At 46.2% G+C, this 24198-nt stretch overlaps 2 protein-coding genes and 1 long non-coding RNA gene across 5 annotated transcripts in view; 1 reads left to right on the forward strand and 2 right to left on the reverse strand.

Moving 5' to 3' along the window:
- LOC135368945 (uncharacterized) overlaps nt 1–5884 on the reverse strand; it is a 76725-nt gene extending 70841 nt beyond the window's left edge. Inside the window, exons 1-3 of the mRNA XM_064602517.1 lie at nt 5373–5884; nt 5127–5244; nt 4457–4558 (exon numbers count right to left, since the gene is read on the reverse strand). Coding sequence (XP_064458587.1) covers nt 4457–4558; nt 5127–5244; nt 5373–5462 — 310 coding nt within the window. The 5' untranslated portion in view covers nt 5463–5884. The remainder of the gene's footprint in view (nt 1–4456; nt 4559–5126; nt 5245–5372) is intronic.
- Nucleotides 5613–12006, forward strand: LOC135368944 (caspase-7-like). 3 transcript variants are annotated; one of them, XM_064602516.1, is made up of 7 exons: nt 5613–5759; nt 8802–8916; nt 9766–9937; nt 10281–10453; nt 10862–10976; nt 11115–11538; nt 11732–12006. In XM_064602516.1, coding segments are annotated over exons 2-7 (993 nt in total). In that variant the 5' UTR covers nt 5613–5759; nt 8802–8808; the 3' UTR covers nt 11733–12006. The 3 variants fall into 3 exon arrangements, with proteins under 3 accessions (XP_064458586.1, XP_064458585.1, XP_064458584.1); XM_064602515.1 differs by lacking the exon at nt 5613–5759 and adding an exon at nt 6583–6795; XM_064602514.1 differs by lacking the exon at nt 5613–5759 and adding an exon at nt 6846–7284.
- LOC135368949 (uncharacterized) overlaps nt 8352–24198 on the reverse strand; it is a 109964-nt gene continuing 94117 nt past the window's right edge. Inside the window, exons 3-4 of the long non-coding RNA XR_010414908.1 lie at nt 11712–11831; nt 8352–8851 (exon numbers count right to left, since the gene is read on the reverse strand). This is a non-coding gene — a long non-coding RNA (uncharacterized LOC135368949). The remainder of the gene's footprint in view (nt 8852–11711; nt 11832–24198) is intronic.

Consider the following 24198-nt stretch of genomic DNA (forward strand, 5'->3'; position numbering starts at 1 on the left):
GCCTCTGCCGAAAGTCGGACAGAGAGCAACGGAGCGACTCTGTAACAGCAGAATGTGGTTTATGGCGCTCACGTTAAGTGGTTTTCGGGATGCTCCGCTTCTTAGCGAGCGGCCCGTATATATATATATATATATATATTTTTATGACAATGCTTCTGAGAATGCAAAAACGCAGGAAAAGGAAAAGTATGGGAGGAGTTCAGAGACAACAGGGGTGTTGGAAAGTAGCACTGCAAGCGAAGTGTTGTGTGCCGAGATCGGGTCGTCGAAGTGTTGGACTTCGGGGGCAGTCACCAAGGATCGAGTGTGCCAAGTGTTGTGGGTCACCGCTGATCCCCGACACCGAGCATCACCTCATCAGCTGGCTCCGGTCGAGGCGCATTACTTCGGACTCTGTCGTCTCCACCGACGACACAGCTATTTCAATCCTGTTCTGACAGATCTGCTGTATAATACCCTCAACCCATATCTCCATGTGTTAAAGTTCAGTAACCATGGAATGACTGCCCTTCTACCTATTGTTCCGATTTCACTCCTACCAAAATAGTGCTGTTTAATTGAATACCTCTATAGTATATGACAATTGTTTTGATTAAGTAAATCTGCTGTGTTATGAAGGTTACACCTGTGGTCGGTCTCCAGTTCATTCCGCTCCCGCTTCTCCAGAAGTGCTCAAGGCACCAGTCGACCGTCCAAAACCTCAATCTTTTTTTTCTTTTCTTTTTTTTGCACACACAGTTGGGACTCAGTGAGAGTAGGGCACGACCCTCCAACAATTAAGTACCGTTTCTCGGGTCGCTCGAAGGTCCTGCGTCCCCCTGCTGTGTGCAACACAATCGCAGATAATGGAAGATGATGTTGAAGACGGCAGTTCAGGTGAGCAAAGCACGGCGGAGATGCCGGTTGATGACGGAAACTCCCGAAAAGAGACCCTTATACATATGAGCGGGGCTGGAACACGGGCCCGCAGCACCTAGCCGAGGGTAAAAGGGGCTGTGGTCGACTGCACACTCATCACGTGCTGCAAGACCTTGCTTACCCACTGGTATGTAGACGCTGGTATGTAGACGGAGCAGTCCACACACAGATGGGGTTGGTAGACGCACCAGTGCATGTGGTATTACGAAGGTCTGACGGCGCGCGGCCGAGCCTCTGGCTCATGACTCTGGTAAACGTATCGTTCAACCGCATGCGGTGAGGAAACGATGCGTAGTGTAGCGGAAGGTCTAGGGGAGGCGACAGTGAATGCGTTATTGCGATCCCAATTAAGGCTTCTGAGGGATGGTTGGCATTGGCAATTCCGTGGGACTGCCTGCCTGTAGCACTAGTTGATCCTGCTCTTCGTTTTTTTTCGTCGAGGGCGGTATTATTTTTGAAATGGTGATGTGGGCAAGCTTTCGCTTGTCCCATCCTACAGCTGGCAATACGGCAGTAGGTTTCGATTTCAACCAAATGATTTCTGCCATCGCGTCCTTTACACATGCACCATACCTGCGCACGGTCAAGAGCGAAATAATATATTGTCCAATATTCGGAATGCTTCCATTCTCCTCCATTGCGACAATAATAGTACAGGGAGGCTCTCTCCGGTCAACCACATTTTTCCTCGCAGCGCAGTTGGCTATCAGCCACCTCTTTCCAGCACCTCATGTTCGAGGACTGGAACGCACGATGTCTCTGATCAGCAAGGTTGCTCACGTGTCCGGATTTTAAAGGAAGTTTATCATCGCAAGTAGGTGTGTATCGACGCTGTTGTGATGTTACGAACCTCTCCGCACCCTGTCGCTTTTTAAGAGCAGGGCATTGCTGCTTCCTCTAAAGAGCCATTCTATAGGAGTGAGATCCCCGAACTCATTCGCATGTATTGCCGTTTGATTTCACCGTGTCATTTCACCGTCTGATACGAAACGAATGTCGTTCAGTGGAAATGACATTCAATTTGCCGTGTGAGTGGGGTATGAAACGCGGTCACACAACCAGGACCGGCAAGACGGTGGGGCAGCCGGGGATGGCGCCCGGGGTCCCGGGCGACTTTAGGGGGGCCCGCGGAACCAAAGACCTGTCGTAATCATATAAAATCATTGCAAAAGAATAAAGGTGGAGATGGAAAGAATAAATATGTTGATCCGGATATGTCTCCTCTGCACAATCGCGGCATGCGATGTGCACTGTAGGTACTGATTCCAGTAAGAGAATAAATAAGTTGGTCCGTATATGCATTGGCTGCACAATCGCGGCACACGACCCCTTTCGGGATATACAAGAACATTTACTAACGAGTAATAAAGAGATACGCTAGAGATACCACGAATACAAATAGTATAGTCACGAGGCATGTAACGCGACAGCTATGAATTACAGTGGTGGCAAAAAAAAAAAATCATTCAGCGACGGTATATTATCTCTTTAACTCTGAGGAGTTCCGGGACTACGATGACGACAATGGCGGATATCGGCAGATATCGGATATGGCGGAATTGGGCTGTGTTATCGAGACGTCAGGAGAGGCCTCGTAATTTCTCTCGCCGGCCCCGCATACGACAATACAAGAAATTTTTGCTTACGAGTGAATAGCACGTATTCAGAAAAATTTGTAGAAACGTGTCTCTATGATACCCTGCTCGGCTACGTTCTAAGAAAAAAAAAGAAAGTAATACGGGGAGTAATTGCAGCTTCTACTCCCCTAGACTGCAATTACTACCCATTTTAGTACCCCGACATTTAGTCCCGACATTCACTCACCAGGACGGCAAATTGTGACTGAACTTCGCAAAAGGTCTCCTAATGCAACAGTCTACGTAGATATGTGCTCTAGGTCAATTTGATGGCAAAAGCCTGTATAACTCAGCAAACGTAGCAATTTTCCAGCCGCACAGAGTAATAAACAGTTAGCGCTTCCATTTCTTCGCAAATTGTGCCCTATATGTATGGCGCAAGATTTTATATCACTCGATATATCACGTTGCTTCAAATATTTTGCAAAAAATGCGACAGTTGCTTCAAAATATTTTCATGCATGCAGACGAATTATGTACCTGGGACTCTTACAACAGCGTGTGAAATGCAGTCTCCACTCTGTGACATTCATTTACTTCCGTGCATTTACTCCCGAAAGGGAATATTTTTTGTGGCAATGCATTTAGTCCCCAAAAGTAGTAAAATTACTCCTTTTTTCTTAGAGTGTACATGGACAATGATATCGTGTGCGAATGAGACAAAAGCACTTGCACGCGTGTCGTTACCTGTTCTAAATCATTTTAACGCTACCTACCTATGTACGCTACGTATACCTTATATGCTGTGCACACAAACCGCCGTTGATATTGATATTGAGTTGACCGTAATATAGCCGTACAGTAGCGTAGAGATGGTGGGCCAGTCGATGGAAACACATGACGAGAAGACTTAGTGCGAAACGTAACAGACAAAAGGGAGCTCAAAAAGTTCACAGGACAAGCCAAGTCCCGCCTGGACAGCCTTGTGCTTTGTACTTAGACGGGTAGAAATCTGCACCTTAGTAGAATATAGGTAGGGTTCCGCGCTTTCAGTTTTTGTTTTCGAGCGGATTTGTCGTATGTTTTTCGGCCTTTATTTGTGTTCGTGAAATTGGCGGTTTTCGCCGATTTTTCTGGCGTGTAAACGGATTACCCTGCAGTTATCGGCGTATATGAATCGAAAAAGTAATTTTAAAACTGTGTGTATTTCAGCGGAGCCTTAAAACCAAAGCCCAATACAAAATTTGACCCAGTGAGATATCACAAAAGGAACACTTTATTGCTCCACAGCAAAGTGGTGGTACCTAAATTGTGAAAGCAGAGGTCGTTTAAGCATATTGCAACGGTTAATAGCCCCTACCTTTTCCGCAGACATTCATTTCTATTCGGTGTTAGAGAGAGAGTAGTAGAAAACACACACTTGTTACAAACGTATTGGCGTCCTATATTTGTTCACAAACATGGACGTCATGAGGCGTTCGAATCATAGTAGTCACGAGTTGTCAGTATTGTTCCATTCTGCTATCACAGCGTATGAAGCACCCTAATCATAATCAATAAAATAAAGTGGGGTTGGTGTTGATACGATAATCCTCAACTAGGTAATTTGAAACCATTAACGGTAACAGCGTGCTGTTGAAGTGGTTCTGAACGACAAGAGTGATGCAGCATTACCTGGACGAAGAAAAGCTTGGGCTTATCTTTGAGGCTTCTACAGGAAGATGCCACGAAATATCCTGTGAGCATATTCATAGTAAACTTTTGGTCGCCTTCGACAAGCACGTCTCCATTCTTGTCAGGCGTTAAGAGCAGACAAACAAAACAGTCTGACCATGCGTTGTCACGCCATGTAGATGCGGCAAGTTTAACGTAATATTAGCGTTGGACTGTGCCATCTACTGATGTATTGTTGGATACAGGGCAGGTTGGACGTGTTATATGGTAGTGTATTCAAAGTGTACCTTCAGTGAGTATCTTCTGAATCGTTGCTGCTGTTGGACTAGAATGCACGGTGCAGTTGAAACCAAGGTATTGGAAGGCAGGCCTCACATTTCTTGCGTCCTCTGTGCACGAGGAACGTCCAGGTAACGGGGATTTGTTGATACCGGACAGGTGAAGAGCGTTGAACTTGTATATGAGATATCTCATTTATCTATATATCATATGCAAGTTCAACGCTCTTCACCCGTCCGGTATCAACAAATCACAAGGCACCCCAGAAACACTTCACAAATAAAATATGCTTTTCCCTTCTATCTCCATTATCATCAGTTATGTTCTGCATGGCCACTGCTTTCTGCTTTCTTTATTGCATGCCACAACTTTGTATTACAAATACTTAACAAAAGAAAACCTTTGCTCATTCCGGAATTTTCCCCACGTAACCACTAACCTCCTTATCTTTCGCTATGCTTGCCAATTCTTGCCTGTTGTCCCGTTTCGTCCACGTGTTCATGAAGCTCCCATCTTTCTGTAACCGGTCTGGAGCCTAGATCACTACGTTCACATAATCCCCTCCACACCCTAACAAGGTGGCCATTCACTTCGGCCGTAGAAGCCTGTACAGACCCTTTCTTCCCTCCGGGCTGTTGACCCACAATTCGCATGAACCTTTAAACACATCACACTCACCCTTTAAATACCATGCCAATGATGAGGACGGTGCCCAGAAGAAGAACAGTCTCTGTTCGAAATATCGGCGGCTTCTGTCCTCAGGCAACTCCCTTCCTACTCCAGTGTCAATGTCTGCCTGAAAACAACATGTTTTATCGCCCTTGTTAGGCCTAGTAACGACAGCAATCACAGGCAAATAGTGAGAAAACGTAACGAATTGCCAAAAATTTGCATTTTATGACATAGTTTTATTTATGTACGCACCTTTGCCCTTTCCCGAGCGGATTCCGCTCGGTCTTCCACTTCACCCTTTCCTCTCCTCCTCTTCACCACCTTTCCCTTCCCTAGAAACATGCCGCCTAATCAGGCAGGCAGACCTCTCGGAACCTCTCGGTTCCTCCCAATGACACTCCTCCTCCTCCCCTCCTCCTCGGGAAAAGAACCGGACGAATGAGACAGCATCAGGTAAGGGCCCACAGTTGCGGCACCCTTCACAAGAACAGTCACCAACACCAACGGAACAAATGGCTTTGACGATAGTGAAACTGCAAAAGATAAGTGAAACTTCTAAAAAGTAAAGAAGGATGCCGTTTCCATAGTGAGTGTCAAAAAAAGGGGACAAACTCGTAAGTGACAGCGTTGTGGTCCAAGGTAAAGATATATGAATATATGCGCCTTTGTAACGGTGAATCACCTCATCCCATAATCATTTATGTTGTTGCTCTGCCACTCAAGCAACTCTACGGTGACGACCGAATGTCGCGTCAGGAACCTTATCTCGCTCCGATAAGGCATTTGCATCTTTGAGCACGTCCTGCCGCAGTTCCAGTGAAGACGTTTACATCTGTTCTAGCGGCGTAAATACACTTTGTAACTGGTGTACATTTTAAAATGTAGAATTCATTTATCATCTAACGTTGGTACCGTATCATCTAACCGACAAGATAAGGTATATTGACAACATCTCTCAAAGAGTGCTATGAAGAAGTGCTGTGTTGCCGTCCTACACTTGACAATGGAGGGTTTCATATAGGAAGTTCTTACTTACGTCACATTGTGAAGCGCAAAAGGACGCTCTTCCGCTTCCTAATCCACCAGTGAAGTATGTGTCCTTACACCAACGAATTACACCAATGAATTACGTCCTTTTGCGCTTCACAGAGACCAGCCGCGACAAAATATCTAAACCGAGACCAATTAATTATAGCAAGAAACGACCTGCTTCGGTGGCAAATTTTTTTTCTTAAATGTGTCCACTGAAGGTCCCAAAAAGGGGTAATACCCATTTGGACGCCGATGGCGCTCTGCTTTAGAAGCTGTTTTATTTTACGCAACTCATTCGAATTTTTATTTAAATAATAAGCGCCTCCCACCCATTCACACAGTGCGCCGCTTGTATAGGCGGTGTCGGACAGATACTTGTAAAAAAGAAAGTTCGTCGATTGGTGCACCTGTTTTTTAGCGTGGAGCTTTAACACAGGTCCCCCAAGGTCGCCATTTTGCCATGCATTTGTTCCTATCCCGATGCGTGCAATGCCGGAGGCCGCCCTTAGATACCCCATTGTTACCAGACGTTGGCTTGCGTTTGATTGTAGCGCGCTAAAGATCCAGTTGAAGCACAATCCAAGCCAGGCCAAGTCACCGAAGGAGAAATGGACGACTGCGCCTGCGGCGCCTGGTACGACAGGTACGCTATGTGATGCACGCAGCCGTGCACTAAATCCTTCTGATCGCTCAACACGTTTAAAAACGGGACCAAAACGTGAAACACGACACAGAAAGTTGTTATACGCGTTTTATTTGGACATATTAAGACTAGATTCATTCGCAGAAACAACAAAAACATTTTGCCGCTAAACTTAGCGCGCTGAAGTGATCCGAAACGGCAACAGTGGGGTATCTAGTGGCGGCCTTCTTCGTTGCACGCTTTTCCGAGGGGAGTTTGGGGGACCTGCTTTAACAGAAACACCCGGTATATAGTCCCCAGAAGGCTGTCATTGCCCATTTCTTTTTTCTTTTTGAGAGTAACTGTACTCTCCAAAAAGGGAGTGACATATGTGGAAAGAAAAAGGAGCTAAAGTACACCCTTTTTTCAAGAGCGTAGAGAACTAATGTTCTGTCATCGATACCGACAACAACACCAACCCGGATCCTTTCGATCCTCCTCAAACGAAAGGTTTGGACCTTCAATACACATATGTAGTTGGATTGCTTGTGTTATGTCACGTTAGTTTGTTTGATTGTCACTTTCTTACTGTTATGTTCGTCAAAATGTTAGTTCGCACTGCATGATGACTTGAAGTATTTAGGAGGAGTAGGGCGGAATGGACAATATCACGTGGTTTGTACACTTCGGTTGAACGCATTACTGGGTAAAACGGCGAAACGTTGTCCTTTTGTGAACTGTCACACTGTTCTTCTCACAATTTCCCGCTGGGTGGTGTGTGAAAAGAGGGAGAGAAAGCCAGAGGAAGATTAGAGGTATATATTGTAAGGCAGCAGGCAATCTGTTATTATTGGCAGCGACGTTTCAAAGCTTATGCCTCAGTGCTTCTTCCGAAAGACACCCACACTGCAAACCTTATCTGCGACAAAAAAAAACACCAAATATTTTTAATCGTGACTGAAATTACGGCGAAAAGACGCAGGGCGACGACTGGTGGTAAACAAGCTCCTATTCGTCGAGCAACAGCAGTGTTACATGTCCAGGCTGCCGTATGAGCTCGCAGTATAAAACTGCATGGCTGCTGCTGCTTTGCAGTGCTTATAAACAATGGATGTACAACTGCTTCATTTGGTCCGAAGAGTTGTACGCCTCGGAAAGACTGGACCCCCGTCCTCTAGACCTAGGGAAGCTCATCGTCGGAGAACGGCCGACGGATCTTAGACAGCGCGCGACAGCTGCTTTAATGTCATTTCTTGTGGACATTGCGGCACCTCTAACTTTTTAGACTTATCGGTTTTCTTTACCTTCCAGTGCTCTGGAGTAGCCGGCCCCCGTGTTTGGTGGGAGCTATATACTACTATCTTCATATTTTTCTTTTTAATTCCAACTCCAGTCGTACGCGAGACAATCCCGTTCTGAGCTAAACACCAACCTGGGCTAAATGCACCTGCAGTGTTTTCTTCCTCTTCGTTCTCCCTAACCTAACCCGAGCAACGGGAAATAGCGAGACCACGAGATCGAGACTGAGTAAAGTATACGGTCAGCATGTGTGATAACACGATAAGAACACTTCCAAAACCAATGTTTATTATCGAACACGCTTTTATGCAGTGCGTCACATCCCCATTTTTTTTCTTTATCTTATCACATCGCATCACGCAGTGGTTCTCACCTCATCAGGCAGGCGAGGAAATGGAGACAACTGCATGAAAGCTTGTACACCAATAAAGAGTAGTTTTAATGTATCTATATTTTTGTCTCTAACCCCCCCCCCAAAAAAAAAGAAAAGAAAAGGAAAAAGAACAAAGAAGAAGGAAGAGCATCCCTAAGACATCAGTGACAGCTACAACATGTAGCCTACTTGCGTCATTGTCCACACTGTACTCGCGCCATCTGTTGCCATGTTGCCCTGTATGTTGCCAGCGAGACTACTCCAAAGATGTCTTAACCCACCCAGAGTTCACGCTTGCTTATAAAGATGATGGAGTATCAGTGCTTTCGTCCACCAGTTATGTTTCACAATGCAGCCGTGCCATGGAAACCACAGGGCCTGACAAAGGGGCGGCAGGACACAGGGCTGTAAGGAAAAACGACCCTGATTACCCTCTGAATAGAGGTGTGTGCATCATCATCGATGTTAGAGTGAGTCCACAGACTTTCGATACCCTACTTCTTTACATTCCATTCTTTCGCTGCACAGAACTCGTGACAAAGCTTTTCATCCGAAACATGTGTACAATGCAAGAGCTACAACAAACTAAAAAAAAATAATATTTTATATCCCGTTAAAAATTACCCTCTCTAAAAGACTACGCCAAATACTAATGCTCATTACGTGCTTCTACAAGTTTTTCAAATAAATAACAGAGCAGGATAGTTTCGGATTCTTCAATGGCGCGTGACGTCTCCGGGAACTCTGACATATCTGTGCCCTAGCAACAGCGTCTTCCCACCTTCGCTCTCCGCCCTACGTTGGAAGACGGCCAGCGCCAGTGAAAGCCCGGCAGATGCGCCGTATTCGTGACGTCACACCCGCAGGTTGGCGACTAAAGAGTTCCATTCGGAGAATCGCTATAGACACCCGAAACGGTAAAATACATTTTAAAATATTCCTGGCGGTTTCATGGCAGAAACTTATCTCAACGCACTATACAGGGTGTTCAAAATTAAGCTTTCACTAGCACTTTATAAATAGGCGAACAAAAGAAAACTGGTGCTATTTTTTCTGTTCCTTGAGTAAGAAACAGGTGTTACATAATTAGCAGCACCTGTTTCTTACACAAGTAGCGTAAAGTTATCATCCGGTTTCCTGTCATCGCTGTGTTTGCGTAGCGCTCGTGAAAGCTTAATTTTGAACACCCTGTATTTCTACGACACACACGTACGGTTTGCGAAGACGCGTCAGCGTGGCACTTAAACTTGCGCTTCCAAGTTCCACGACACAAATTTATGATCGTAACTTATGTATGCTTGTGGTTCCTCCTTTTCCAGAACCCTACACCCGTTACGATACCGGGGTCTCGCAGAGGACAGATAGCCATTGGAAAACGTCGTGACAGCTCACTTGTGGACAAGCTGCAAAAGACATTTGAGCAGTGGGGATTCCAGGTGAAAGTTTATGTTGACCCTGCGACAGAGGAGTTGTTTAAAATCCTGAAAAAAGGTACGTCCGTTGACTTGCCCGTAAATATATGAACTCATGTGTCTTTGTAGGTAGCTGCTAGCCACACATATTTTTTTATTTCGTGTTAGCGCCGCGAAGCAACTGTGGCTATGAGCGGCGCATAGATGTGGACAGGTGGAGAGAGGACAGCAGGAAAGAGTGGGAGACCGAGGGGGGGGGGGCGGGGAGTTAGTATACATCTGAGCTCGCTGTGTAGCGACAAGCGCACTCGCCCACCCCTCTGAAGGAGTGAACTCGCCCGCTTCCGACCCGATCGCGTGTTCGGTAAACTTTTGTCGCCCTGTGTATAGAAGTCTCAGGACAGAACGTCTTGTGCTTTCAGAAGCGAAGGACAACTGGGACATTGTGGCCTGTTGTTTCCTGACATTTGTGCACCCGATGACAGGTGACCTGTGCACCCAGAACGGCTCCGTGAGCATAAAAGACCTCACGGAAACTTTTGACGGAGCAAATGCTTCCAACCTCTTGGGCAAACCCAAGCTCTTCTTCATCCACGTGAGTATACCACCGAAGCTATAGTCAAGGACAGCATAAGTCGTGCTTGCACTTGACCCGGCTCCCACACAAGAATCGCTCCGCGCGCGCGAATGTAGTGCTGCGCAGCCAACTGGGGGACTGGGGAGAGAGAGCGAGAGAGAGGGCACTAGATCGCAAAGCGGAGGCGTCGTGCAAAGGCTCGTAGCCAATCGCAGGAGCCTTACATGGATGAGTGGGCGGTCCCAACTGTAGGACTTGTTGTCACGGACTTCTGTTCAGAATATTTCACTGGACTTCTTACGTCACAAGGCTGCCACGAAAGAGCAGTCTTTTGCACGGGTCATGACTATGTATTTGTTTCTTGTACTAGTGTGACCGTGCATGTCTCTACAGTAGTCTGACCATTGTTATTCTGTCTGTTGGTAGACGTCGAAGAGAAGCCGAGAAATGAGCGTATGCAGCGGATTCAGTGACACGACGTCGAGAAATACATTGCCGGGCGAGCCTGATTTCTTCATCTGCACCTCGGGACAGCAAACAGGTCAGAACTTTCCTAAAATGACCGTTCGCTAAATGGTGTCTCCAGTAGCCACACTTCGTTCACATGCAGTTACAAAATAAAGTTGTACTCTCGCGTATCGCAGATGCAGTTCAGATTGCATTTGTTTTGGTTTCGCAGAAGGCAAGGAGTCTACCGACGCATTCATTGAACATTTCTGCAAAGTATTCGACACGTCTGCCAAGACCATGGAACAACAGGACTTTACAGCGTTACTCCAAGAAGTCAACAGGGAACTTCTCAATGCTGCAGTCGACACGAGTGATATTCGGTTGCCTTCCCACATATCAAGCCTCACAAGGCAGTTGTACTTCCACAGGGTGTCTGAACAGTCTGGGTCCTCAACGAGAGTTCCAGAGACTGAGGAGACCAAGAAAGAGGCAATCATGCACGGAACCCTGAAAGGAAGCCAGAAAGAACTTTTAGAGATGACTACGCCCGGTCGTTTCATCAGCCAAGCCAAGCCGGCTTGGCTACGTCGGCTGGCAACGTTTTGGAAAATGAGGAAAACACGGCTTGGCTTCAAAACTCCCTACATGTCATGGTAGGAGTTTTAAAAAATTCATATTATCGTCAAAAGTGCATAGATTTTTTCGGCAAATGGTGTTTATTGCTGCACTATACGCTCTGTCGATTATTCCCCATGCAGAAAACCTCAAATAGGCGAAATGGCGTGATGGTGGCTGTTTAGTGAATATCTTCAGGGCTAATTTGTACCTGTATTATGCTCGAACTAGATCTATCTTCGAGAAGAACGTGGTTTCGTCATGAAGGGCCTCAGCAGGGTCGTCGACACCGGAGCAGCCCTGCTCTTCCTGAAGCAGATATCGAATCCATCTGCAAAGGATCAATACGTAAACTATCGATATAATAGATCCGCGTATGTTGGATATACAGTGTCATTGACTTGACGTCGAACATGCGACAACCATGCTCTTTCGATAATCCATGGTATGGTACGAATAAATACGTCTATATTGAGAATTGTTATTGAATAAAATAAGGATTGATAGCGGTGCTGTGTTACCACTGGTAGTACCCTGTGAGATTGCCATGTGGAGGACCATGCAGACCTTGCCAACCTTGCAATGCCATGTACCCTCAACGTTCCTTGTCTTTCGCTATTCTTTTTGGACCAGTGGGTGACTATATATATTTATTGTACATATACGTTTACGTGGCGAATTTCCCCATTCATTATCATTAACTTATTTGTTGTTGTTGCTTAGGGCGCTCTTAGCGGGTAGAGCATGTTTCTTTTGATTTTCGTAATAGCAAGTCGCCATGCTTGCTGCAACAAGGTTACAGTATCACAACTTATACATGAATAGAATAATAAAGCCCACGTATTACATTAAATTCAACGGGGACAGCAATGAACAGCAGGACACAACAAGCCGACTCTCATCTCCATATTTTTTTTTTCTTCTACCATGAACAACAAGCGCTAGTAAAGATGCTAACAGTGCTTGAATAAAAAATAATAAAATGAATTAGCGAACAGTTGGTAATGAGAATCTGTGATTGGTAGCAAATGATCAGTAAGGTTGACTATCGGGCGTAAGACAAGGCAAAAAGACGAAAAAACAAACAAAAAGAACATGATGACGTTGCCCTGGCGAAACATAAAAGGGGAGAAATTGAATTCCTTCAACTTGATATGATTGCTTGCAATGGCAACCTCTCAGGGAAGCTCGCCCCAGTAATAAAATAATGCGAGGACACACACACAAAGAAATGATGAGACGGGGCTGATACTGGCAAGCAGGCTGGGAGCTGCCCCAGTGCCAATCGCAGATAATGAAAGATGATGTTGAAGACGTCAGTTCAGGTGAGCAAAGCATGGTGGACAGGCCGCTTAATGACAGAAACTCCCAAAAAGAGACCATGACACATATGAGCGGGACTGGACCAGAGGCCCGCAGCACCTGGCCGAAGGTAAGAGGGCCGGTGGTCGACTGCATGCATCATGTGCTCCAAGACCTCGCGTTCCCGCGGGTATGTAGACGGGGCAACCCATATGGCGATGGGGTATGTCAACGTAAAGTCACTGGATTGAAGAAAGTAGCGCATGCCTTCCTTTTCCCATCACGACCTTGGAACAACAATGGCGGCCACTGTATGTTGTGGAATGCTACTGCTGCCATTGTTGTTCCAAGGACGTGGCGGCAGAAATCAGAGGATGGCGGTACTTTCCCAAATTCAGTGACTTTAGGTCAGCACTCTCGTGCATGTATGTGGTACAAAGGACTGACGGCGCGCGGCTAAGCCGCTGCCCCATAACTGTAGGGTAAACGGACCATTCAGCAGCATGTGGTGAAGAAAGGATTCGTAGTGTCGCGGAAGGCCAGGTGGAGGCGTCAGTGAATGACAGGCTAATGCTGGTAGTTTTGATTTCAACCAAATGGTTTCTGCCGTCGCGCCCCTTACACACGCAGGGTACCTGCGCACGGTCAAGAGCGAAATAATATATCGTCCAATATTCGGCATGCTCTCTTTCTCCTTTGTTACGACAATAATAGTACAGGGAGGCTCCCTCCGGTCACACCGAATTCCGCGCAGCTTCAGCAGAGGTACAGAACGTATATTTTCCACGGCTTCGCATATTATGACAGCACAGAAGGGCAGTTGGTTATCAGGCACCTCTTTCCGGCTTGTCCTCATATTCGAGAACCGGAACACACTATAACCCTGATCAGCAAGATTGCTCACGTGTCCGAATTTAAAAGAAAGTTGATTGATTGATTGATTGATTTTTAAAGTTTATAAAGAAAGTTTATAATCACAATGAGGTTGTTGTTGTGATGTTGTGTTGCGTTGCTGTTTTGATGTTACGAGCCCCTCCGCGCCCTGTCGCTTTTTAAGTGCAGGGCAATGCTGCTCCCTCTAACATTACTAGGCTGGCCAGTACAGCCTATCGTTCCTTCCTTCTTTCTTTCTTTCTTTTTAGTGGTGGAAGTGCTGTCAGAAAAGAGTGGTTCGTCATGTAGCAGGTGTTCCTTTCTTGCATCCTACCGGGCCTCTTTTCCGGAGGTTTAACATTCCCAAAATAATGCACATTTATGATTACCAGTTATTAGTCACATATATTATTTCGGTGAAACAAAATACGTTGCACTTTCCTAGGACTAGCTCATCTAACCATAACATCGACCAACGGTACTTTGCGCCATGGCGAACCTTATTTCACCCCGCGAGCACGTACTAATTTTTGGTTTACAGTCTGTCGCATACAAGCTGCCCCGACATATAAATTCATGTGTACAGAACAATATTCACACTGATTCTCTTTCGTTTACGTCCATTACGAGCATTATACACTGAATAAAGTTTCGATTATTCAGGTTCACATGTATAGGAGATTGTATGCTTTTGAAAAGAGTTGTGCTACAGCACACGGATAGAACTTTGTCTCTGGCAGAGTATGTACGCCTTACTCCACGCACTCCGTACCCAAAGTCTCACCTCCCACCTCCTATTACTTTTTATGCTACAGAGTTTCAAAAATCTCCCATTTTTGAGGCCCCCGGCGACCATGGCGCCAAACGGTACCGGGCAGCTCCATGAAGTGGGCGGGAAGTGACGCCTTGACCAGTTGCTCTATGGCTCTACGTCATAGCTCTTCCGCTCATTTCACTTCGCCGCGTCGCGTCCCAGCGCTCGCCGCGTCCCTGTTTACAGGCGTCGTCATGAGGACGGGAACCCCGCACTTCCGTGGCGCGCTCGGTACTACGTCATGCCGAGATCGGGCGAGGAGGAGGCGAGCCAAGAGTGAAGGTATCTCCTCATATTCAAAGCGCCATAACTCCGTGGCGCGGGAGCGCAGGGTGATAGGGTTTCGACGGAAATGTTTAGCACCCATAAATCTACATTCCAAACACGGTTTTGTGTAATATTTGGATTTGGATTCACAACCCCTTTAAGTACCGCTTGAGTGGAATTTCCTGTTTTCATTTTCTTGTATGTGTGTTTTCTTTTTTTTTTATACTGTTAGCAGATGGATGTTGGACATCATGCATCTTGCATCAACGATGTGTGTAGCGCTGCCAAATGTACACAGGCGGTCGGGCCGCTTCAAGCTGCGCACTAGCAGCTTTTTGCATGACCTCCCCACCAACTTGTTTGGAAAATAAAGAATTGAATTGCATTGAATTGAATTAAATGAATGGAATGGGGTTGTCGAGCCATTCTAGGAGTGGGAATTGACCACACCTTTCCATTCCGAGGACTTGAAAAGAATGGAATTATCTCAAATCTCAATTTCCTCATTACGGAATTGGAATGGAACGGATGACACCATTTGCAACCCTGGATGAGACACAGAGCTGCCCCAACAGTGCTTATAGCTTGAAGCACCGATAAGGTGAGGCGAGTTTAAGGTCCACGTGCCAGCAGCGCAATGAATTAAAGAAGAGCTGCAACCATGGCGGACCAACGGGATGACACGTGAGACATCTAGTTTCAAAAACTCTTGAACATGCACTATTAACCTGAACTTGAACCTGAACTTGAACCTGCTCTATTATGGTATCAGTGCAGTATAGAGTACAGTCTTCTTTGTGGGGTACAGGGACGTATACATATAAGGTTACAAGCAGAGGGGGCACGCAAGAAATGAATTCTGTCTGTCAACCCGCATCGCTACAGCCAGTGGTGATACGATAGATTGCGTACATCAGCGAACAGTATAGAGCCAACGGTGAGGAAATGATAGGGCCATGTCGAATAGTATAAAGAGTCAAGATCAGTGTTCGTATATACAGGGTGTCCCAGAAAACGTGTCATAGAATTATAATAAAAATACTACGCTGCCTAGAATCATGCGGTCAACGGCATTTGTTCTGATTAGGTTTTTGCCACCTCCTAATGTGAATGCCATGCACTCTAAGTTTAATTACGTAAATCTTTGCGAACTGAACTCGGAAATTTGCCAAGTAACCTGTTGAAAAAACCAATAAGACTTAAACTGGAAATGTTACTGGTCAGACCGGAAATGCCGCTGGTCAGACTGGAAATCGGACTGGCAATACTGGAAACCAGTTGATACTGGTCACTGGATATACTGGATTTTTACTGGATACACTGGAAATCAGTGTACACTGGTCACTGGCAGTACTGGAGCTTGACTGGATACACTGGAAACCAGTGTACACTGATACTGACTGTACTGGATTTTAACGGGGTACACTTCTACCGCACTGGAGTTTCACTGGGGCATGTGAAACTTTCGCTAGATATACTGTAATCCAGTGTATACTGATTACAGATCATAGTCCCACTGGAGTAGTGTCCTATAGAGATCAGAGATGTGTTAGTTTTACTCATAACCTTCAAAAAGTAATTAGCCGCGTCACTTCTTTATAATGCATAACGCTAAATCGTTACTTTTGTACAGTACGCAGTTACTGGGTATTAGTCATTACATTGTCTTCAAGTTGTTAACAGAGTTACATTAGCCGTCAAGAATATAATGCAATTGTACATTACACGCTGTATGCACACTTGGGTCTCGAAAACATAATGAATTACGCGCTGCCGCATTTTTGCAACGCATTACCGGTAATGCGCTACTTCAAACATGATGTTACATGGTTAATCAATTATGCGCTAGTTGCAATCAATCCGAGTAAGTCGCCCTGATATGGAAGCTATGTAGATTTCTGAATCGTTGACGTCGGTCGAGACGTCAGCGTTGATAAACGAATCCCAGATGAATCTGGGATACGTCAGTTTATCAACGCCAGCTCATTTCTTCGCTCCGATTTTATGTCGGCACAGTTCACATAGAATGCGGCCCAGAATGCATATTCGCCACGGCGTCATTCATGACGTTGCCCACTTCTGTGAAGTCGACAACAGCGAGCTCTTTCACCGTCATCACCACCGTCGCTCAATTAAAAAACAAAAAAACAAAACGAAAACACTTGCTTGATTATCGAAACTCAAGGCATTCGTGATCTTTCCTTATTCACGTCCTCATACGGAATTTGTCGGCTCAATAACATAAAAACCAGCACTGTGGGAAGTTTAAGTCATTAAAGTCACCAGACCGTCGCTTGTTTCGGTTTCAAACCGCTGCGTCTAGCACACGCTTGTCTGTTGATGGCGGCTGCTGTTTGACGTTGTTTGACTGTTTTGACGTTAATACGCGTCTGTTGTGGGCGAGTACAATCACAGCCTTGAGGCATAAACTTAGTGTGTGTGCCTGTACGACGTGAGTGCGCCTGTGGCTCGCGACAGCCGCGGAAGAAGTGACGGGATAACCACGTGGTTTCGGTTCCCCCCTTAGATGATGTCTGACAAGACGAAACGTACAGCTGCAAAGAACAGAAGGAGATGCCAGGCAGTGATATGGTGCAGTGCGGGTCCTGCAGCCGATGGGCCTATCTGGAAGAGACTCCTTTCCAGACGGTTTCGGAGGCCGACGGTGTAGTATTCAAATGCAGGCTCTGTGCTCAGATTGAGTTTCTTAATGCTGTATGGAGCCAACGAATGGAAGAAGAGCGCGAAAAAATGATTCAAATTGAAGCTGACCTCCAGAGAATGCGTGAGGAACAAGCCCATTACCAGGCGGACAGGGAGGAGATAAACCTACTAAGAGAAATGGAGACAAAATGGACACAATCCCTCAAAGAAGAACAACACAGGAGAAAGGCACTACAAGACGAGATGGAATCGACTGTAGCACAGTGGAATCTGAGACTGGAGGAAGAAAAAGAAAGGAGGTGCCAAATAGAGGCTGATCTGCAAGCGGTCACTGAACAACAAGCTGGTATGAAGGCCGACAGGAGGCATCTAGAACTGATCAGGGAAGAGGAAACCAAATGGATGGAGGCTATCGGAGAGGCAGAGAAGAAACTAACTGAATCTCTGGCAGAAGAGCAACAGAAAAGAATAGCCCTGGAAGACAAAGTCCATGATCTGCAGGTCCGTGCAGGAAACACAGGACAACCGACAAATGAAGCTACTCAAAAGAAGTCACCCGAACAAGATGTGGTCGGGGAACATGGTATAAAGGGGTCATTAAAAAAAACACCTACAGCCAATGAGAACCGCAAGGAGTTGCCCATCATCACCTGTACATCGCTACAACACTGTAAGTGAACCACTGACTAAGCCTAGCAGTCATACGATGGGGACATCCAGCGTACCAAGAGCGAACCCCGAAGAAGCAAAGTTTGGGGAATTCCTGGGACAAGAGGTCCAGGAGGAGGGCTGGAAATTGATACAGTCCAGGCGAACAAAACAGAGAAGCAAGGTGACCAACTTGCAGCAACCACAGAGTGAACATCAAAGCAGTGCAGATGCTGATGGTGTAGACTCAGTTAAAAAGTGGAATAACCAAACGGAGAGATATGTCATCATTGCTGGCGACTCAAATATTAAGAGAGCCAAAACACCCACACTTGGGAATGCCAACTACGATGCAAGGGTTGAGGCCATGGGGATTCCAGGAGCAGACACAGGCCAGCTGCTTCAACGGGTTGAGGCACGACTCGACAACTGTGATGCAAGGGCACTTGTAATCATCCACGTGGGTTTGGTAGATGTTCTGAAGGACGGGACACAGAACAGAGCCCTCGACGTGATGAAAGACACCCTTAAAAGGTGGATGCAGGTGTACACCAATGTTATCTGTGAGGTGTGTGCCATCCCCATGGTGGTAGATGATTCTAATGCAACGGACACTGTAAGTGTAATCAGGCAACTGAATGGATCAATCAGAGAAATGTGCCAAGACCTGGGAGACAGAGTGAGATACATTGATCCAGGGTGGCACCTCCAGGAGTGTGAGGGGAGAGGTTTTCAAGGTATTCATCTCACCAGGGAGGGCAGTGAAAAGCTCGGCCAATGGCTGGCGCGTAAAGCTGGAGCTTTTTTAGGGCTGAGACAGACCACACCAAGGAAGAGACCCATACAGAGAAGGTACGAAGCCCCCTGGGGTCAAATCGAGCTGTGCCAACTGCTAGGACAGGTTCTCCAGGGACTGCAGAGCAGCCAAAGGTGGAGGCGGCAACAAACATAGAGGAGGTGGTAATGGTAGAGAGCAAGAAGCAGGAGAGGAAGCGTAATCAACAGAAAAGGAGGAGGCAGAACAAAGGACGAAGGAAAAAGAGGGGGGAAGGACAAATGAAAATCGCCTTTCTGAACATGCAGGGTGGTCGTTCAGAAAGAAAGTGGCTAGAGATAGCAGACATCATGAAATCAACACAGATAACTGCGTTTATGCTCGCAGAAACACACCTGAGAGGTGCTGAAACCTCCCCCCCCCCCCCAGTAATGGACAGATACATCTGTGAAAGTTTGAACAGAACAGAAGGTGAACGCCGGGGAGGAGGTAGGTATAAGCTTCCTTGGGTCTGCATCACTAGTGTGGCGGCGGATCAAGAAAGAGTGCGAGGAGCACCTCTGGATGGAAACGACAATTGGAAAAAGGAGAGTAGCAATTCCCAGTGTATACTGGTGGACAGGTAACCAGGAAGACAAAAATACCAGGATGGCAGGATGTCTACAAAATGATATTGAGGACCTCAAAGATTCGCATGACATAGTAATTTTAGGCGATTTTAACGCTCACATCGAGGAATTGGACAACCGCATCGACAACAATGGAAGGAGACTGTGGAATGTAGTAGGTTACCATGGCCTGACTGTGACAAATCTGATAGACCCAATTGAAGATGGATTCTGGTGGTGCCAGGCGGACAAAAAGTCGAATATAGATTATTGCCTATTATCAGCAAGGGCAATAGAACGATTTAACAACTTTTACATCGACATGGATGGAGATACAAGTCTTGGCAGCGACCACAGGACAATTATTGTGACACTTGGAGGACACTCTACCATAAAATGTAAAGACATCCAGCAAAAAGTGAACCGATCAGATACCGAAATGATGGAATTGATGAAGGAGTGGGAGGAGGAGCAAACAACATTCCATGACTACACAGACTGGGTGGGAAAGGCTGCGGAAACCATTGAGAAGAAGAAGAATGAAAAAGAACCAGCGAAGCCACACCACAGAGCTTGGTGGGACCAGGAGGTGAAGCAGGCCATACACAATAGAAAAGAAGCATGCAGAGCCCACCGCCGATGCGTCTCGCTGAAAGAAACTAAAGAAGAAATTATAAAAGCTTGGGAACTCTATCGAAGACTAAAACAAGAAACAGCAGTAATCATTCAGAGAAAAATGAAAGCATTTAACGACAGATTCCTCCTGGAAATTCGGCATAGTGGTAGGGAAGGCCCAAGGAAATTCTGGAAACATATTAAAAACAATGGGAAGCAAACCAAGCAGAAACAGGAGATCCTCCACCCAACAAAGGGGAGGCCGCTGACTACACAGGAACTACGCTGTCATGTGACGCAGTACTTAGTATCTATATACAGTAGCAGACACGCAGAGGTGGCGGACGACTCACCAGAGTGTGATCTAAGGACAGTGAGCGCAGGGACACAAGCCCCGTCTGGCCTCTGCCAGGCAATAACTACAGAGGAAATCACCAAAGCCATTCGTAGCTCGCCCACCAATAGGGTTGTTGGGCTGGGCCAGAGGGCGCTCCTGATTACGGCAGTCAGCGACACTTGTGGCGATAGTGCTAAGTTTTCCAAAGTAGCGTGTTCTCTGATCGCGCATATGGTATGTGCTGTGTCAAAATGGATTGCAAACGCAAAAATCGCGAGTCCTTCTTCATTTCTAAATTTTCTTCTTTAAAACCACGGGGACTAAACGTTCATGGCGGTCCCCTGCAGTTGTTCAACCCATCATCCAGCTAAGCTACTCCATTCACCTTCTGTTCTTAGCATTCTTAGCTCCATTTTCCCTTCAGCCCATAAGGTCACCCGTACCTTCCCACGCAGTTCAACAAAAGCTGTATTCCCCTCGTACACGGCTAGACATCCACCTGTGCCCCCGTTTTTTCACCACCAAATCTTTTGAACCCCAATTCTCCGAATGTCTCATTTACCCGTACACCTTCTCTTTCCTGATTCTTATGTGACGGTTGCTCACGTGATGCATTGTATTACTGTCTGGTTGTTTTGTGTTTACTTAGTTCTGGAAACCTGTTTTATTGTATCTGTTCACTTGGTATATATACTCGTGTCGCACTTAGTTGTGTAACCTGAAGAAGTGCAGTCTCTTGCACGAAAGTTCTTGTTCGAATAAATATTAGTTGCTCCTAACCGTTTTTCATGTTACGTGTGTAATATTTAAAAGAAAAGGTGACAAGAGTGATCTGGCTGCATACCGTCCAATATCAGTAACGTCAGTGCTCTACAGGATCTTCACGAGGATACTAAAACAGAGATTACAAGCATTTGTGGAGGAAGGAGGACTACTAGGAAATCTACAATTCGGATTCAGGGGAGGCAGGCAAATCGAGGACAACCTATTCGTACTGACACAATGCATTGAAATAGCAGACAAAGAAAAGAGAGATCTCTATGCGTGCTTCCTAGACATTGAGAAGGCTTACGATAATGTTATACATACAGTCTTGTGGCAGCAATTGAAGAGCCTTAACATTGACAGTGATATGGTGGAACTGCTTCAGAGCATCTACAAGGATACCAAGATAATTGGCCAATGGGGGGAATCCGGACAGAAGAAATTTTAGTAAACCGAGGACTCAGGCAAGGATGCCCACTGTCCCCACTACTATTCATGTGTTATTTGGCACAAATGGAAAGGACACTAGAAGAAACGCACCTGGGATTCGACATTTCATACAACAACATGGGACAACCTGTCAAGCAACGGATATCAGGGACAATATATGCGGACGATATCCTTCTCCTAGCAAATAGCCGCAACGAAATGCAGGGACTGATCGACATATGTTCAGAGTCTGGGAAAGACTTGGGACTGAAATTCAGCGCATCGAAAAGTGCCATCATGCATTGGGGCACCAAGGGCGGACAGGACAGTGGGAACTTGGAACTCACGGTACAGAATAAACCTGTACAAGAGACTAATGAAACGAAGTATCTGGGGGTTGTATTACGGGCGGAGCGGGACTACCTGCGGGAATAGGAGAGACGACTGAGAATTAAGGCAACAAAAGCAACTGGCATACTCCGTTCCCGGGCCATATGGTCCTTTAATAGGTTCCAAGTCATGCGTGAGTTATGGAAGGCAGTGGCCGTACCTGGCCTTACGTACGCTAACGCTGTGTCATGCATGACGTCAGCTACCACGACATTCTTGGACAGGAAGCAGAAAGAGACGGGACGCGCGGCACTGCGAGCCCATAGGTCGGCACCGAGTGCCGCAATCCAAGGTGACATGGGCTAGTCCAGCTTCAGCGCTCGCGAAGCAGCAGCAAAAATTGGATTCGAGGACAGAATTCGGACGGCGCCAGAACAATGGATTATCAACAAAATTTACAAGGCCATGATATACAAGGACATAAATACCCCGTGGAGAAAGAAAGTGAGAACCCTGAAGAACGAGATTGGCATCGCGCAGAAGACGCTGGCAGACGACACTCTGATCACAAGACGGGAAATACGGGACAAAACGGCGCATTGGGAAACGACCCCAGGCAAAAATCTGGAGTGGGACCACTTCGAAGTGGATTATTGGACAGGAACCACTTGGAATGTGCAACCATTCACTGGCTGGGACCAGTTAAAAGTGGAACCAGTTTCACGGTGGTGCCACTTGAAGTGGAACCAATGGAAATTTATACAGTGGTCCCCTCTGCTAAGTGGTCTCGGATCCGACCACTTAGCAGATGGGACCACTGAATCCATGACCGAAAGTAATGCGTAGAAAAGCACATACTGTTCAAGTAAATATTGTTTATTCTGCTATGAGCATACACTAAGAATAAAGAAATAATCGATACATCTCTCACGTACTAAGTCGCACACGGGTAATCACTCACTGCGTCCAGACGAGGCATGTGCTTGTGTTGAATTTGCGATGCACTCACGGACAACAGGGAACAGCGTTTTGTTGATCAGCTCACACCTGTATTTTCTCAGAGAAGATGACACCTCCGTCCATGTCGCGACATGTAACCTTTTCCTCTTCACCAAACGATCCTAATCTTTATACTCGTCTTAACCATGTTTCTCAAGTTCCTCTAGCTCCTGAAATAAAACATATAATAGGGAGTAATCGAAGCACCACGGTAAGCACTTATACCTCTTAACATCGGAAGAAGCATTCTGTGCAGTCCGTTTGGCGTTTCATCGTCCGGTTCTTCTCCGGACGCCGTGTCTTCCTAGCGTCGAAACTTCACCGAGATATCGCCAATATGTTTCACATGTCATTGTCACCACGTTGTCTTAGAAAACGCACTAAAACCACGTAAATAGTGCACAGGAGATGCCCGATCTCTGCCACGGCAACCGAAGAGAAAAAACGATCTTGCAACGACGCGCTAAGTTCCAACTGACGCCTGCCGCTCTCTCTGCTCCCTCTCGCCCTCCCGCCTGCTCACGCGGCCAGCCGTTCGAATTTGAATTGAAAGCCTCCCGCTGCACCGGGGCGCCCTCATAATTATTGCATCTGCTTTAGTTCTTCTAATTATTTGGCGGAGTGTGTCGTCATTTGATTGTGTCTTTTGGCATTTTGCTGGTACCTTTTATGACATTTGCCTTTAGATGAGAATATGAGCACGAATTGAAGTTAAAGCATATATTTTATCCACGGAGGAGAAGTAAGGAGACCGAACTCCGCTGAAAAACGACGTCCCAATTTATCGAGTCAATTGTTGGCCGCTGCGCGGCGTTCGCGTTCCCTCCGGTACTAGCTCCGCGAAATCGCCTGCACGGCAATGCGCCGTTTGTGCTCGAATACTCTACTAAAAAGCGTTCAAAACGAATGTTTCTTGATAAACATAAACAACAGTGTCTCCAGTAACGAGTTAAAATTTTCTGATCAGCTACAATTATTTTTTCTTTTCCTTTTTTTTTTCGGTTTCTGCTACCTCGTTTTTGTCTCATAGATGGAAGCTACCTGTCCGATAAAAATGGAATCGGAAATAAGAAGAAAAAAAAACGAAACTTTAATAAGTAAGACAAACGTCTTACATTGCCAAAGGTGTAGTGTGGAATGCCTCCGACAGAATCCTCTGTCGCTTCTCCCCGGCCGTCTCGGGTATCGTGCCCCTCTCTCTGTGGTGCGCGCGTACTTTGACCGCTGCGCTAACACGCTAACATACCCCGAAGGAAGCAAACGTTTTTCCGA

Source organism: Ornithodoros turicata, chromosome 9 (assembly GCF_037126465.1).
Source record: "Ornithodoros turicata isolate Travis chromosome 9, ASM3712646v1, whole genome shotgun sequence".
NCBI lineage: Eukaryota > Metazoa > Arthropoda > Arachnida > Ixodida > Argasidae > Ornithodoros > Ornithodoros turicata.

Coding starts and splice junctions, on each gene's coding strand:
- LOC135368944 (XM_064602514.1), top strand. CDS start 7,220: ATGTTCTGTCATCGATACCGACAACAACACCAACCCGGATCCTTTCGA. Junction 9,938..10,280: donor GTTTAAAATCCTGAAAAAAG/GTACGTCCGTTG, acceptor TTGTGCTTTCAG/AAGCGAAGGACAACTGGGAC. Junction 10,454..10,861: donor CCAAGCTCTTCTTCATCCAC/GTGAGTATACCA, acceptor GTCTGTTGGTAG/ACGTCGAAGAGAAGCCGAGA.